This window comes from Pygocentrus nattereri, chromosome 6 (assembly GCF_015220715.1).
Source record: "Pygocentrus nattereri isolate fPygNat1 chromosome 6, fPygNat1.pri, whole genome shotgun sequence".
NCBI lineage: Eukaryota > Metazoa > Chordata > Actinopteri > Characiformes > Serrasalmidae > Pygocentrus > Pygocentrus nattereri.
This window is the reverse complement of record NC_051216.1, coordinates 30,211,411-30,226,953: the sequence shown is the minus strand read 5'-3', so window position 1 is coordinate 30,226,953 and position 15,543 is coordinate 30,211,411. Positions and strand designations below refer to the sequence as shown.

The window sequence follows — 15,543 nt, the reverse complement described above, 5'->3', positions numbered from 1 at the left end:
AGTAACCAGACATGTCAAACTAAATTACACTGAAGTGCCACATGTAGCAGTAATGTAATAGGAAAAATCTCTAAATACCAGGCAGTTGTGTGGGGAATAGGAAATCCTGACATAAGAGTCTTAAACAGTATGTTCCTGCCTTTTACCTAGAAGCTAACCTCAATCTGTAAAATAAAGTCATGATTCTTTCGGTGGTTTAACTGGATTGTTACCATTTACTTAAGAGAATATACAAATGTACTTATTACTTTACATATTTCATAAATCTATACTGTACTTTATCCTTAAGGTCCACATATAACATGTGCAGTCATTCACGTTTACATGACCATTTCCAACCTCTGCTGGCTGTTTTTGGTACTGTACTTTTAAGACTAAAGTACTATGTATATGATCTTGGTTCTGATCGGCAGCTCTGTGTTGTGCCTCACCCAAAAAGCATTCTGGACTGAAACAAACTAAACTGCTGTAGGCCAAATAGGTGTAAATATATGTAAATGCATTGGTTTGTGTAAAATCACAAAAACAGTGGATTCAAAACAGGATTTTTTTGTGGCTTAGTTTCCATATATGGACTGTACAGCCTGGGGAGCGAGCAATACATCAGGCAAGTTTAACAACATTTACATTCATCAACAAACTGATTTATTTAATTAAAAACAAAAGTGAGGAACATTTGTTTTTCCATGATAAGGGCCCTTTAAATATGACACTGCATTTGACCTAAAATGATTTGTACCGAGTTGTTGCCAAACACTCACGCAGATAATACTAAAAACCTGTTTGCCATTTCAATGCAATGTAAGCCCTGTTTGGAAATTACCATTATTTTATCCAATTACCTAGCAAAAAAAAAGTTACCCATGTGCGTGTATAGGTGAGGATTATACTATAATAATACTCTAAACTGACTAAATGTTCATGTTTAACTTTCACACTATCTTTGTATGCATTTATTAATTAACAGGCAAGTATGCTGGTTCAAAACAGCACAGATGTCCAATCTTTCCTGCTCTCTTGGTTCCAGCACTACCTCAACCAAACCTGGATCATACCACCAGCTTCACCTACAGCTGACCTGCCGCCTGCACCTTTGAGTGCAGTGCATATCAAAGGCCAAAGCCAAGGGATGATCTACATTCTACTCGTGGTGGGGTTCTTCAGTTTCTTCACCTTTGGCATCATGTTCAGCTACATCCGCTCTAAAAAGATGGAGAACTCACAGGATCCTTACCACCAGTATATAGCCCGAGACTGGGCCAGTGTGCTGTCTCCTCCCTCTGTAGCCATAACGCAGGCTCTCAGAACCAAGGAGCCTGTGGTTATCGGAAACCCAGCTGCACTACAGCATCTACCTGGGTGAGGAGTGCACCTGGAAAAGTAATGGTGTTTACTACACATTAACATAATGCTTTTAGAGTGATGTCAAGGTCAGATTAACTTAACATTAAATCGAAATATACTGTATAGCCAAACGTTTGTGCTTCACGGCCCAGTGCTGAGGGGTCTTTTTGCATTGGGCATGAAAACCTTAGGCTCATGCACATCTGCTCCAGAGCATCCCATTCTGTTGGCAGTGCTTCTCTACAGAGATTATAGAAACTGCTAAATGTGAAAGTAGCTGAATCTACCTATTAGGGGTATCAGCATACTTTTGGATTTATTGTGTATCTGTATTACTGCAGTATCTGGTGTCACTATATCTGTCCCCTAACTTCATCACATTTGATTGTTTAGTTCTTGAATCTGAAATGAAAAAAATAATAATAATCTTAATAATGAAGTGATTCATTGAGTTAGAAAATAGGATGACCATCTTTGCTCATCAGTGGAAAAAAGAGACTGAGCACTTTTTATCTCTATATTGATTTTAAATAAAGATTACTTTTATTTACACGACAGTGATTTGTGACCGTGATGTTCAAGAAGAAACGTCACAAATGGTATTGTACAACCATTTGTTAGAGCTGACGTTAAACTTGTGCCGCTTGCTGATTGCAGTTCAAAATTCTGCAATCTGCAATACAGTAATAAAACACTTTCAAGCATTTCATTTGAGTAGACTCTGCATCCACATGATGAGTCCTTGCCTAACGTTCTGTTGAGACAAGTCTGCTTTTTCTCTCTCCTCCATGCACTTTCTCTCTTTCTCCTTCTGTTTTCTGTACTCCTGGTCAGCTTTCAGCACTTTCTCCACTTCCTTGGTCATATTAAAATGAACCATCTGCAAACTCATTAGCGGTACTACCAGGTTGAAATTGTCCACCTTCTTATTGAGCTTCTTCAGTTCGTCAGCAAAAGCGGCACAGTGCTCTTTCCACCGGAGCTGTTCGGAATGCCTCATGGGGATACCCAGTCTGGACCGGGCATCCTGTAGCCTCTCTCTCATCTTCGTAATGGTCTCTCTGATCTCCTTCTGGGTTACTATCCATTCAGGCTGGTAACCGTTGTCAATGAGAATCCTGTTGAGGTTGTGCGTCATGGGGTCAGCGTAGGGGTTGTGGTCGAATTTTCTGAGTGGCTTGCCAGCGCCGCTGAGGTTGTGGAAGTCTCCCCGGGCCATGGACTCTTGGATGAGGTCCTCCACCAGGCGCTCCATGGCCTGCGTGATCTTGATCTGCTTGCTGCGTACACGTGCATCTCTTGTCACCATGGCGCCCTCTTCTGCTGCTGCCTGCTCCATGCGTTTACGTCGATATTCTAAGACCTGGTCTGTTGCCCGGTCCATCCGGAACTGCTGATACTGCCGCTCACGCTGGCTGGGTGTTCCAGAGCCTACACCTTCAAAGCTGAGGTACTGCCTGTGCTGCGGAGCATAACTTTTATTCTTGTCTTCTTCATCCTCTTCCATCTGAGCATACGGTGATGTAGACCCCCGCCGGGCCATGTGTGCCACTACAGCCCTGTAAGCCTCCTCTATGTGGCCGAACAAAGCAGAATCCGCTGTTGGGGCTCCAGAGTCTGGATGGTACAACTTGGCCATGCGCACATAGGCCTCCCTAACCTCAGCAGGGCTGCTGTCTCCATCTTCAGGCAGCTGCAGCAGACGGTAGCTCTCTCTCAGACTGCGGCTGAGGCGAGTGTCAGAGCAGAGTGTGCGCAGCGTTGGGGCTTTGCAGATAGGCAGCAGGACTCTGCGGAGGTCCCCATAGTGCAGTCGAAGCAACACAGAGCAGCTCATTGTGCTTTAGGGAAGAGGAGAGCTGCTGCAGAAAAGCAAAAACAATGTGACACATTGATAAGGAGTAAAGAAGGGGTATAATAGATATAATAGACTATAAAAAGTAATACATTTTGTAGTGCAATCACAGCAAAATAAAAATAAGTATAAATAAGCAAGTATTTATTTATTTATTTATTTACACACACACACACACACACACACACACACACACACAGCTAAAAAAAAATTAAAGGAGCACTTTGAAAACACATCAGATCTCAATGGGAAAAAAACTCAGCAGAATATCTGGGTAATGTGTTAGGAACGACAGGATGCCACATCATTTTATGGAAATGAAAATGATCACCCCACAGAGGGTTGAATTTAAAAGACACCCCAAAAATCAAAGCGAAAAATGATGCAGCAGGCTAGTCCAGTTAGCTTAAATTCCAGCTTCCATTCCAGCAACTCAAAATGGTACTCAGTAGTTTGTATGGTCATGTCGAGTGGAGGGGGGTGGGGGTGAGCACAGGGCCCACTACAGGATGTCGGGCCCTCAGGCCACGCTCATGAAGCCTGTTTATGTTTGTTTGGTCAGACACATTCACACCAGTGGCCTGCTGGAGTTCATTTTGTAGGGCTCTGGCAGTACTCATCCTGTTCCTCCTCACACAAACGAGCAGATACCAGTGCTGCTGAGGGGTTAAGGACCTTCTACAGCCTTGTCCAGCTCTCCTAGAGCAACTGCCTGTCTTCTGGAATCTCCTCCATACTCTTAAGACTGTGTAGGGGGACACAGCAAATCTTCTGGCAATACACATATTGATGTGCCATCCTGCAGGAGTTGGACTACCTGTGCAACCTCTGTAGGGTCTAGGTACCGCACCATGGTACTAGAAGTGACACTGACCCAAACCAACTGAAAAACTAGTGAAAAATCAGTCAAAAAACATGAGGAGGGACAAAATGTCAATGGCCTCCAGCCATTCCTGGACTTCAAATCATTCCTGTTTTGTGGGTTGTGTCATTCTTGCTCCTCTAGTGCACCTGTTGTTAATTTCATTAACACCAAAGCAGCTGAAACTGATACTGCTACTTAAGTGACCAGATCAATATCCCAGAAGTCGAATTGAGTTGTTGAGTTAATGCTATACTCTGATTAAAAAGTGTTCCTGTAATTCTTTTGAGCAATATATATATATATATATATATATATATATATGTGTGTGTGTGTGTGTGATGGGTCATATACATATGTTGCCCATAAAATAATAAAATAATGGCCTTAACATATTGAAAAAATAAAACATAGCACATGTTTCATAGTCTGTTTACATGCCACGTTTTATGTTTTATTAATTTATGTATTTTTATATGTTAAATTCAGCAAATGAACAGTAATTATATATTGTATATACATATATATATATACATATATATTGTCATCATGATAAATATGTGACAGTACAATATACCTTTCTGAATATATTGTGTGTACCGTCAGTACTTGTAGGACATTGACCAAATGCATGTTTCATTATAAAAAGAGCAAAATTAGAAATGTTTAACTGGATTTAGTGCAACACATTATGTGCCAAGTACTGAAGAAAATTCACTGTATTCCGTTTTTAATTACATTTTTAAATGTCGCACTACTGGCTCTTTATTCTTTGTCCCAACTCAGCAGAAAAAAATAAATATGGTACATATTGTACTGTGGAAATTTCTGGAAGTACCACAATATTATATATTTGCCACATCGCCCAGCTCTAACTGTGCGTTATGTCTAGAAGTGTGCTCTCTGTAGAGGACGTGTTAACTTACTTTCACTTAGAAAACCATCAAGCACATGTAAACTGCGCCCAAAGCCACGACTTTATAGTGTAAAGTGCATAGAAAGAAAACGTTTACAGCATTTCAGCTGGGCAGATGTTGCTGTAGTGAGCCCACTGCTGACTTGCTGCACAGAGGACGGGCACTTTCTGACCCAGATTCCAGTACCGCGGGTAACGCTGACCTCATTTTGGGGAAACCGCGAACTGGCATATCTGCTCGTTCTGAGTCGAGGTTCCGTTAAATGGTCAGAAGGATAGATGCATTAACTAGAACGCGCCGACCACTACAGATGAGATTCACAGACAGGCATTCAGTGAGTCAAATCGGTGCAGCTAACCTAACTAACTAACAGAGCCAGCTAGCTCGCCATCTACCCAGACAGTTCGTTAATATAAACGGGAAGTTTGTCTTTAACGTTAGTCTTTGACACTATAATGAACATTAAAACGCAAGGACGAGTGGGTGACATACCTCAGCTCATTATATAAGTGTTTCCATTCGAAAGAGAGCACAGAACTAAATGTCCTTAGCTGGAAACACGGGGGTTTGTTGTTGGTGCAGAATGAGAAATGCATGTTGGGATTTGTAGTCATTTTGTTTATAAAACAGGATGCAGACTGTAATGTTTCAGCTGAGCTCCAGAGGGCGCCAAAATGCCATCCGCTGTTCTAGTACTGTGGAAACATAACGCTGTTTATTTCCCTTGACGACTTTTAATCTGAATTTAATTATTCAGACGGAGGAAAATTGTTTAACGTGTATAATGTGGGTGCGAAGAGGCAATGACACTGGAATTATATACGAAATACGACATGAATAAAACATGTAAAAGGGATTCCACTAGCACTGGCTGCGGACTGCTCGTTTTACGTTGGAGCTGTTGAGAGGATCAGAGTGCACTACAGAGTTATATCACTCTAATTAAATCATATTTAGTACTAGATGTAGGTAGACTGCACCAAATCTGATATTCATGGTAATTTATTAAGGTTTGGCTGTCATGATATCCATCCAAATGGCTCAGTTAGTTCATACATCAATTAGCGTACAGACTGTAGGAAGTTAATGCGGGTTAATGGGGAATTCTTGCATTGATGTCAGTACCACGTTTGTGACTAGAAAACCAGAGTAGTGTCTGTCCATATTCAGGTCACGTCCCCATCTGTGCTCCCCTGGGTCCTAAATATGTCGGCTGGCTTTCTAACTCTTACCAAACACTGTACTGGAATAGGCTACTAATACTGTCCCCCAAACTCCCCCCCCCCCCCCCCCCCCCCAATAAAAACAAAAACGTGCAACCAGATACAAAAGCACATTGCTTAGTTTATCTATCAACAAGCTGTAAGCTTAACCTAGATCCATAAAGGGACTTTAAATCCATAAAGGGACATGTAGTTTTTCTTTTTAACTTTACGAATGAAAGTTGAAGCATGTGTTCAAAGGCCTGCAGTGCAATGCTGTGAAAAATCAATGCAGTTAGATCAATCTGTTGAAGTGCTTTTCCGCCAGTTCCATCTATGTTACATGGACCGACACACAAATACTCAGATTCACACACCGGGCTCAGAAGCAACAACTCATATATGAACACACGAAAGCACAAAATCAGCCCAGAAGCCAAGAAATAACAAGACTGGGAAATGATGAACTTCACGGAGGAAGACCTGGACCATTACTTACAAAATCAGGTACACTAAGGTTCTTTGCTGACATGGAGGGCTTAAATAGGTACCATTTGTAATTTGCTGTTGTGACTCAACATAAAGACCGTTACGTTCTTGTATTCTTCCCAGGCGGACCTCAGACATCGGCAGGTCTCTAAATCAGTAGAGGATGTGCAAAAAATAATCAAAGACTTAACTGCTGAGATCAGCTCGAAGGATGCTCGCTTCCAATCCATTGCCAACTCTGGAGTTCACAATGACAGCTTCAAAGTAACACTTTCTCTCAATTTGTAATGCATTCATCAGTTATAGTCAGTATGTACTGTAGCTTGTTCATGTTGTCTCCAGGATCAGCCTGCTTTAGCATCAAAATGGTCTGCATTACTTCGGGGAAGGTGTACATTCAATCCTGCCATTCAGGTAAGACTGCTAGAATGAACATTTCACATACATTTATAGTTATTATCGCTTTTAAGTTACCTTACTCCTCACAACTCATTTCAACAGACTGCTTTTCTAATAGTATCAGTCAATATCATATGTCTAATGTATTGAAGCGTGGAAAATCATAGTGCAAATAGAATGATTAGTTTGTATCTGTACTCACAGGTACTGACTCCCACTCTGTTCCTGATTTCTGTGCCTGTGCGAGGCCTGATGGGCTATAAAGAAAGGCGAGCACGGCAGTGGAGGTACTACACACTGAGCGGCTCACACCTCCTCTCCCCAGTGCGAGAGCCAGAGAAGCTGCACCAGTGGCTGGAGCTGGAGAGCTTTGCCAACGCTTCTCAGGAGTGGCACGATACCCGCTTGGCCATGGAGGGTGACATCGTACCTGCCAAGGTGGTCACTGTGTTTAAGGAGCAGGTAGAGGCCGCTATTAAGACGTGTAGACTGACAGGTAGGATATTCCTAATAGGCATGAATTGATTCTGACTCTGTGCTCATTTACTCTTAATGATACTCATATAAATGTACCGAAACCAACATCCGATACCAGCTGACACTGTGATGTAAGCCGAGTGTACACTACTGCACTAATGAACAAACGACTCAACCTGGCTGTGAAGAAGGGTCATGATGGTATGGGTCAGAGTAACTGACTCCTTTGTGGTTGGATTCAAGGTCACTGGTCACTTTAAACATTCTACCCTCGCAAATTCTTGTGCAGAATACACTGCACGATTCTAGCCTGATTTACAACACACACAAACACACCCGCTTTCCCAGTACAAGTAGATACACATAGGCTAGCAAAACAGGGACAACATAAATTGACATTTGGTACAAAAGTCTGTATATTACTCTGTTCAACTGAATAGAACTGTGAGGTATAAGCGTTAATACGTATGCTGTAGACAGACCAAGAAGACATTCAACTACAGCTCAACCAGCCAAGCAAAAGACTGTGAGAAGATGTAAACTCCACAAGTGAGCCACTCAAATTAGTCACAGATGTGATTCCTGCTGTTACTGTGCTACAGAGACAGCTGTTGAAAGAGACAGGTGAGGAGCGGGGATCTATACTCTGAAATATACTTTACTTACAGCTCTACAGACGCGCTTCTCTGATGGGGAACAACTGCAGTGCTACTCAATCCAGCATAACTAATGTATTATAGCTTGTTAAAATCAGCTAGATTTTTATGATTTAATTGTTAAGATTCATTGCACTCATTTATACTAACAACTACATGATTTTTAAGTAGCTTAGTCAGTATGGTATCAGAGTTGGTATCGGTGAGTGCTAAAATATACTCCTACTTTGTCTGAAAAAATGGTATTGAAGCATCACTTATTGCTTTTAATATTCAGTCAGGAAGCAAAATCAATAGCAGATGCCTAAAGCCTTTAAAATCTAGTCTTAGTTTCATTCTTTGGTTTCAGCCTGACTCTGCTTGCTCTGCATTTTAGAAGTGGTTTGATACACATTTGAATATTCTTTTTTTTTATACAGAAGTAAAGGAGCTGCTATTAATAATGCTATTAATAATGTATCAGATGTGCTGATATAAACTGGAATGGTTTCTGCTGTTTTGTAAAAAAAAACAAAAAAAAACTGGATGGTATTTGTAAAAGAACTGGAACCGAAACCATTGACTTTTTTGTGTTTTGTGTGCATTTAGATTTATTTTTCTAATATCCTGTTTTCAGCAGGTGCTGTGTGCTTGTTTTGGCATTGTTTTTAGTTCTGTACCAAAAGTATGGTGTAAAAACCACAGTGCACGTTGTATTGGGAAATTTGTGCATTATTACACACCTGCTGAACAAGAGCACTAGCAACAGATGGTAAGCTGTGGATTGCGAACTCTCGCATTCATCATCAGTTTATGATGGTTATTTTGACAGTAACTCTTTCTCTTCTACTCTTGGTAACTTGATTTACAGTACTATGTAAAATTCAGAGACCACCTTTCGTTTATTTAATTTGGATTTCACTTATTTAATTTACGTTTAATGTTACATTTAGTTGCTGAGGCTTCTGTGTAATTTGCTGTTAAATATGTTTTCCTGCTCTTATGCTGACGCTAAAGAAATTAACACTTTTTATTAATGTAAATTGTCCTAAGCAATCATCTCTGGGACAAACTTGTTTTTGTTCTCTTGCTGTGATAGAAAAAGTGAGTTTGCTGGAGCCGGTGGGCTCGGTGGTGTGTGTTGCCATGGAAACTGGAAATTAAATAAATGAAGGGTAGTATCTGAGTTTTGTCCTGCATGTTCTAACAGGACCCATTACCACCAGTATAACTTTTACAGTATAAGCTTTTGCAACAAAACCTTATGGTAACTTCACAGGAGAAAAAAATGCACAAACCATGATTTTATATTTTTGGACTTGGACTGATGGATCATTTGTTTTGACATGTATTAATACTGTGAAGTGCTGCTGGTCTTTTTAAGTGAATACACAGCTATTTTTGTGGATAGCTAAAATAATGCTTAGTATTGGTTTGTGCTAGTAGTTTTGTGAATATAACTGTTGGACAAAACTGACAAATATGACACAGAGAACCTATAGAATGCAGGTCACTGTGCTTTTACAATTAGCATTTCTGCCTGTGCTCGCTTCAGGCACAGAAAGTTGGTGGTAAACATGCCTACACACACATGTGTAACACGAATGTGGTATCAATACATCGCAATACTCCATGACCTTTCCATTCAACAATACAATAACATTACTCTAAACCAAACTCAATGCCTCTGGCTCTGTGTTGTTTTTGTACTATTGCTGTGATAGAGAAAGTGTGTGTGCTGGAGTCGGTGGGCTCAGTGGTGCGTGTTGCCGTGGAGACGTCGGAAGCGCAGATTGAGGTTGAGCTTGTGCCCACAGTGGAGCTGATGAATTGCTGGCCAAAGAGAGCGCACTGGCCCCGGCTACTGCAGAGATGGCCTTCGACTGAGCGCACCCGCTGCATTAAGGTTAGGAGAACCGAAGCTTGAGACCAATGCAAAAAACAAAAAGCACTTCCTACTTAATTGCCTTAGGTCAGTGGTTCCCAGTTCTGCTCCTGGAGTGCCCCTGCCCTGCATATCCAAAAGTCAGGAAGAGCTTTGTGAAGGAATGGTTTTCAAAAATCCACCAAACCAAGATTTATTCAATTAGCCAAGACATGTTTGATGGGCAGACTTTGCTTCTTTATCTGTGTAAAAAAGGAACCTTGCAAAGTATTGTAAACATTAAACAGCCAACTGTCGTATCGTAATATATTGGAAAATATTGTGAAAGTATAAAACAATGTTCATTATTCATGATGACAAGTAAGAAGCCAAACTGAAACTGAAACTATAACAGTGTGATGTTCTACACACATTGTCTTCTTGTTCTTCACAGTCCTTTGGTTTCAATCTCATGGCTACTTCCAATTACCACTGGCTGCTGTCATTCTCACGGGCAGAGCAAGTGTTGCTGGGTTGTATAGATGAGGATGGTGGCTATCGCAGGAAGTGTTACAGGGTGGTCCGTCAGCTGAAGGAGGATGTGTGGTGTCCAGGGAGCAAACCTGTCATCACTGCCCACCATTTACAGGTACCAGGCTTATCTGCCTTTTCTGTCTCTCTCTCTCTCTTTCTCTCTCTGCCTAAGAGTTTTTCCTCAGTACTAAACTACTGTATAGTATGTAAATTACAGTATGGATCCTCAACCTGAGACTGTTAAATATTAGGCTTAATACTACTTAATAATTAATGGCCATATGGAATATGGAGCACATATGGAGCACTAAATTATTGGTCTTAATACCAGTACTAAACCGATAATGATAATCACATTTTTCACTTTTATCAGTAAATATAACCCCATTTCCAAAAAAGCTGTGACGCTGTGCAGAAAGTAAATAAAAATAGGATGCAATGATATGCAAATCATGTAAACCATATTTTTAAAGGAAACATAACAAAGACAACATAACAAATGTTGACACTGAGAAATGTTATTGTTTTATGAAAAATGTGAGGCCTTTTTGAATTGTGACGCCAACAACACATTCCAAAAAAGTTGGGCATGTTTTGTCGCTGTGGTGCATCTCCTCTTCTTTTAACAACACTCTGTAAGCATTTAGGAACTGAGGAGACTGACTGCTGTAGTTTTGAAAGTGAAATATTTTCCTATTCCTGTCTGATGTAGGATTTCAGCTGCTTAACAGTTTGGGGTCTCCTTTGTCATATTTTTCATTTCATAACGTGCCAAATCTTATCAGTGGGTGACAGGTCTGGACTGCAGGCAGGCCAGTTTAGCACCTGGACTCATTTAACATGGAGCAATGCTGTTGTAATACATGTAGAGTGTGGTTTGGCATGGCCTTGCTGGATTAAGCAATGCATCCCCTGAAGAAGACATCATCTGGATGGCAGCATATGTTGCCAAAACATGTATATATTATTCAGCATTAATGGTGCCTTCATAGATGTCACACATGCCTTGTGCACTAATGCACCCCTATACCATCATGAATACTGGTTTTTGAATTGTTAACTTGAACTTAACAAGCTGAGTGGTCTTTAGCCCGGAACACACAGTGTCCATGATTTCCAAAAAGAATTTCAAATGTTGAAATTGCGGATGATGTGGTCCTGTTAGCGTCATCAGGCCAGGACCTCCAGCTCTCTCTGGACCAGTTTGCAGCTGAGTGTAAAGCAGCTGGGATGAAAATCAGCACCTCTAAATCTGAGACCATGGTCCTCAGTCGGAAAAGGGTGGAATGCTTTGTCCAGGTCAGGAGTGAATACTTGCCCCAAGTGGAGGAGTTTAAATATCTTGGGATTTTGTTCACGAGTGAAGGAAGGATGGAGCGAGAGGTTGATAGGCGGATTGATGCGGTGTCTGAAGTAATGTGGACTCTATACCGGTCCATCATGGTGAAGAGAGAGCTGAGCCAGAAGGCGAAGCTGTCATTTTACCGGTCAATCTACATTCCGACTCTCACCTATGGTCACGAGCTTTGGGTAGTAGGGTATTTAAAATGAGCTCGGATGCAGAGAAGGTGGCAGTGTTTCTAGATCCTGTTTTTTTGTTTCTGGATCCAGTTTCTTCTTTGCATTTTATAGTTTTAACTTGCATTTGTGGATGCAGTGACCGGCAGTGTTTTTCAGAAGTGTTGCTGAGCCCATGCAATGATTTCCACTAGAGAATTCTGTCTGTTTTTAATGCAGTGCCGCCTGAGGGCCCAAAGATCATGGCCAGCAAATACTGGTTTTTGGCCTTGTCCCTTGCATACAGAGATTCCTCCAGATTCCTCCAGATATTGCATATTGTAGGTGATGAAAAGCAAAAGTTCTTCGCCAATTTATGTTGAGAAACATTGTTTTTGAATTGTTGGCCACTCAGTCTTTCACAGAGTGGTGACCCCCTCCTCATCTCTACTTCTGAAAGACTCAGCCTCTCTGGGATACTCTTTTTTTTACCCAATCATCTTACTGACCTGTTGCCAATCAACCAATTTGATTCAATTCAAATCAATTCACACAGTATTACACAGCCTTACCAGTGTTTTGTTTCCCCTGTCCCAACTTTTTTGGAACTTGTTGGCACTAAATTCAAAATGGCCAAATATTTTTCAAACTTTTCAGCTTCAACATTTGATATGTTGTCTTTGTACTACTTTCAATGAAATATAGGATTCAAATGATTTCTACATCATTGCATTTTGTTTTTATTTTCATTTTGCATAGCTTCCCAACATTTTGGAAATGGGGTTGTAATATATTGGTGTATCTCTATTAAATACTGTTTTGCAATCAAAGTACTGTTGAAAATGTGCCATTCCAGAGGTGTCCTAATCTCTGGATCTGCTCTAGACTCTGCTGTTCTGGACGTGTGAGAAGTACCCAAGCTCCAGAGACTGGAGGAACCTCAGAGAGTGTGTTTTGCGGCTGGTGCACAAGCTGCATAAGTGTGTTTCCCAGCGTTACCTCAGGCACTACTTTGTGAGAACCTACAACCTGCTGAAGTACACCAACACCAACGAGCTAGATGACATGGCCAAGAAAATCTCAGACTTCCTGGAAAATCCACACGTTTATATTCACTAGGAGCTCGCAATATTTCATGAAACATTATGTGAATAACAGTGCATATATATTTAATAGCATGACACATAATAGGCTTCTGAAGCTGTGCATCATTCTGTAGTCAGCACCAATCCCATATTAGGTGTAAGCTTTTTTAATATGGGAAAAATGAACAGCATTTTCAAAAACTGCAAAAAGTATACCTATTTTTTGCTAATGTCACTGGATACTCTGAATGACAAGGTCATTGATATGAAAAATATTGCTACATGCAAGCTACGAACACGCAGAACTGCACACAGAAAGGATTCATTTCTGATTAAGGAGAAGAAATCTGATTAAGAAAACTGATAAAGAGAGCTGCATTTTAGCTTAGTAATCAGATTTCACACAATGTATACTTAATACAGATTTCTTTCAGATTTCTCAGTCTGAGCATGTGCGAAAACAGACTGCCGTACCGGAAATAACCAAGCAGCGTTCGCACAAGATGGCAGCAAAACACTTTTGGGGCAATGCTGAAATCAACTACATGCTTGAAGAAATGAAGGATTTAAATATTCATCATCCACTAGAAGATGTATGTTCAGATTTTCGTGGCATGAAAGTTTTACATGAGTTTTACATGACATTTACGTCACAGTCTTCGGTGAGTTTAGTGGCTGTTTGCAAAGCAGAAAGCCAGTGACTGCCTGACTCATGTAGACCCGGAGTTTCCACATTATCTGATTACTCAAGAGCTCATTAGATTACTGACAAAAATCTCATTTCCTGCTGTTATCGGATTATGAAATGCATGTAAACACACTCACCGTAGTATATACTTTATTGCGGGGGGCTATAAATGGAACAAAACGTATCAACTTTGGAACATTTTTTGCTACTATCATTTTTCCCCTAGAGAAAACCAGCTTAGAACCAGAGTTCCTATAGTCATGATGTTGATTACAGAATGATGATAGGCCTTTGGAGGTCTATAGAAGTACGGGATTGGACTGTTGTTAAATTCTTCACAGGTAATTTAAAAAGTAAGAACTCTTTGCACCTATTAGAATAGATGAACTGAACTGTGAGTTCTCTAAGCACAGTCACACTGTGTAGGTTATTGTCTTTTGTGTATATAGACATAATAATTTGTTAGACTTCATATTTTCATATTGTGCATTTTGTTGTTGTAATTACATGAACAGCAGTTAGATGGACCTGAACTCAAAGAACTTACTGAGCAGACAACCAGCTTTTTTTTTTTTTTTTTACATATATCTGTATGTATGTTGTCTGCTGTGCTTTTTTTGTCAGTGTGCTGTAATGGTAGAATTCATTAGTCCAAATATCTTTGTCCAAATAGTCTTAAGAAGATACTTGTTAAATGTAACAGAATAAACTTAAACATGAGTGTGTTTTATTATCAGGTGATGATTTTTTAAAAATTGTTTTAGCAACTCAGAATTTCTGCTTTTTTCTACAAGATGCAAATACATCTATGTGAATAAGAAGAATAAGACAATTTTACATTTTTACATATTATTATTATTTTATATTTAACATTTTTAACACTGCTTTGCTGGGTTATTCAGTGTATATTGTGCCCCCTACTTTTCTCATTGTGCAACAAAGGCTGACACAGTACCTGTGTAATCCACTAGAGGTCTCTGTCACTTAATAGTAGTTCCAATTAACCCCCTCATGATCCTCTTTAGAGTATGCAGTTCATTACAGTTAATATGGTTTAGTAAGAGTGCATTGGTAAAAGTCTATTCTAGCCAAGAACCAAGACTGTCGTTTGATGAATTACATGTTCCAAGCTGTGAGAGAGCAACAAAACAAGTTCATCTCCTGCTGTGGTGGGATGACACATGTGGAAGGCCTGTCACAGCAATCAGAGATGAATCACTGGATTTTTTCCAGCCATCGGGCAGTGCAACATGGAATGTTACTTCTTCAGTTATTGCTGCTTATGGTTACATTTCAGGGTATAAGTGTTCTTCCTCTTTCATGCACAGGAGTCTGTAATTATCTTCATGGAATATCTTTAAAAACAGAGACAAAAACCAGAGGATGGATGGATGGATGATTCTGTTCTGCCACAACCTTCAAAGAGTCTAGCTCGACTCCTACAACAGAGCCAGCCTTCCTAATTCATTTATTTTGTTCAGAGCACTCTTGTTAATGCTGCTGCCCCACACAACAGCATAGAATAGAGCACTCGCTACAACACACTGGTAGAATGTCCATAGGAGCTTAGTGCACACGCCAAAAGACCTCAGCCTCCTCAGGAATTACTGACGGCGTTGGTCTCTCTTGTACACCGTGTATTTGTATGTCCCCACCACCTCCACATTGACTCCATCAATAGTAACTGGTTACTTC

The 15,543-nt window shown here is 40.4% G+C and overlaps 3 protein-coding genes across 3 annotated transcripts; 2 read left to right on the top strand and 1 right to left on the bottom strand.

Annotated features, from left to right (window-relative positions):
• The first annotated feature begins 849 nt into the window (after window positions 1-849).
• Window positions 850-1,737, top strand: LOC108426021 (potassium voltage-gated channel subfamily E member 1). Its single transcript, XM_017695170.2, has one exon. The coding sequence runs from the start codon at window positions 974-976 to the stop codon at window positions 1,361-1,363; it is 390 nt and encodes a 129-aa protein (XP_017550659.2). The 5' UTR covers window positions 850-973; the 3' UTR covers window positions 1,364-1,737.
• A 127-nt stretch (window positions 1,738-1,864) lies between these two features.
• On the bottom strand, window positions 1,865-5,580 carry dnajc28 (DnaJ (Hsp40) homolog, subfamily C, member 28). Its single transcript, XM_017695171.2, has 2 exons — window positions 5,471-5,580; window positions 1,865-3,206 (listed from the first exon to the last, which is right to left on the bottom strand). The coding sequence occupies exon 2, from the start codon at window positions 3,179-3,181 to the stop codon at window positions 2,051-2,053; it is 1,131 nt and encodes a 376-aa protein (XP_017550660.1). The 5' UTR covers window positions 3,182-3,206; window positions 5,471-5,580; the 3' UTR covers window positions 1,865-2,050.
• A 791-nt stretch (window positions 5,581-6,371) lies between these two features.
• Window positions 6,372-14,565, top strand: mab21l3 (mab-21-like 3). The gene is made up of 7 exons (XM_017695173.2): window positions 6,372-6,687; window positions 6,793-6,933; window positions 7,012-7,083; window positions 7,273-7,564; window positions 9,905-10,086; window positions 10,499-10,693; window positions 12,961-14,565. Exons 1-7 carry the CDS (start codon window positions 6,640-6,642, stop codon window positions 13,192-13,194), a joined length of 1,164 nt encoding a protein of 387 aa, XP_017550662.1. The 5' UTR covers window positions 6,372-6,639; the 3' UTR covers window positions 13,195-14,565.
• Window positions 14,566-15,543: the final 978 nt, after the last annotated feature.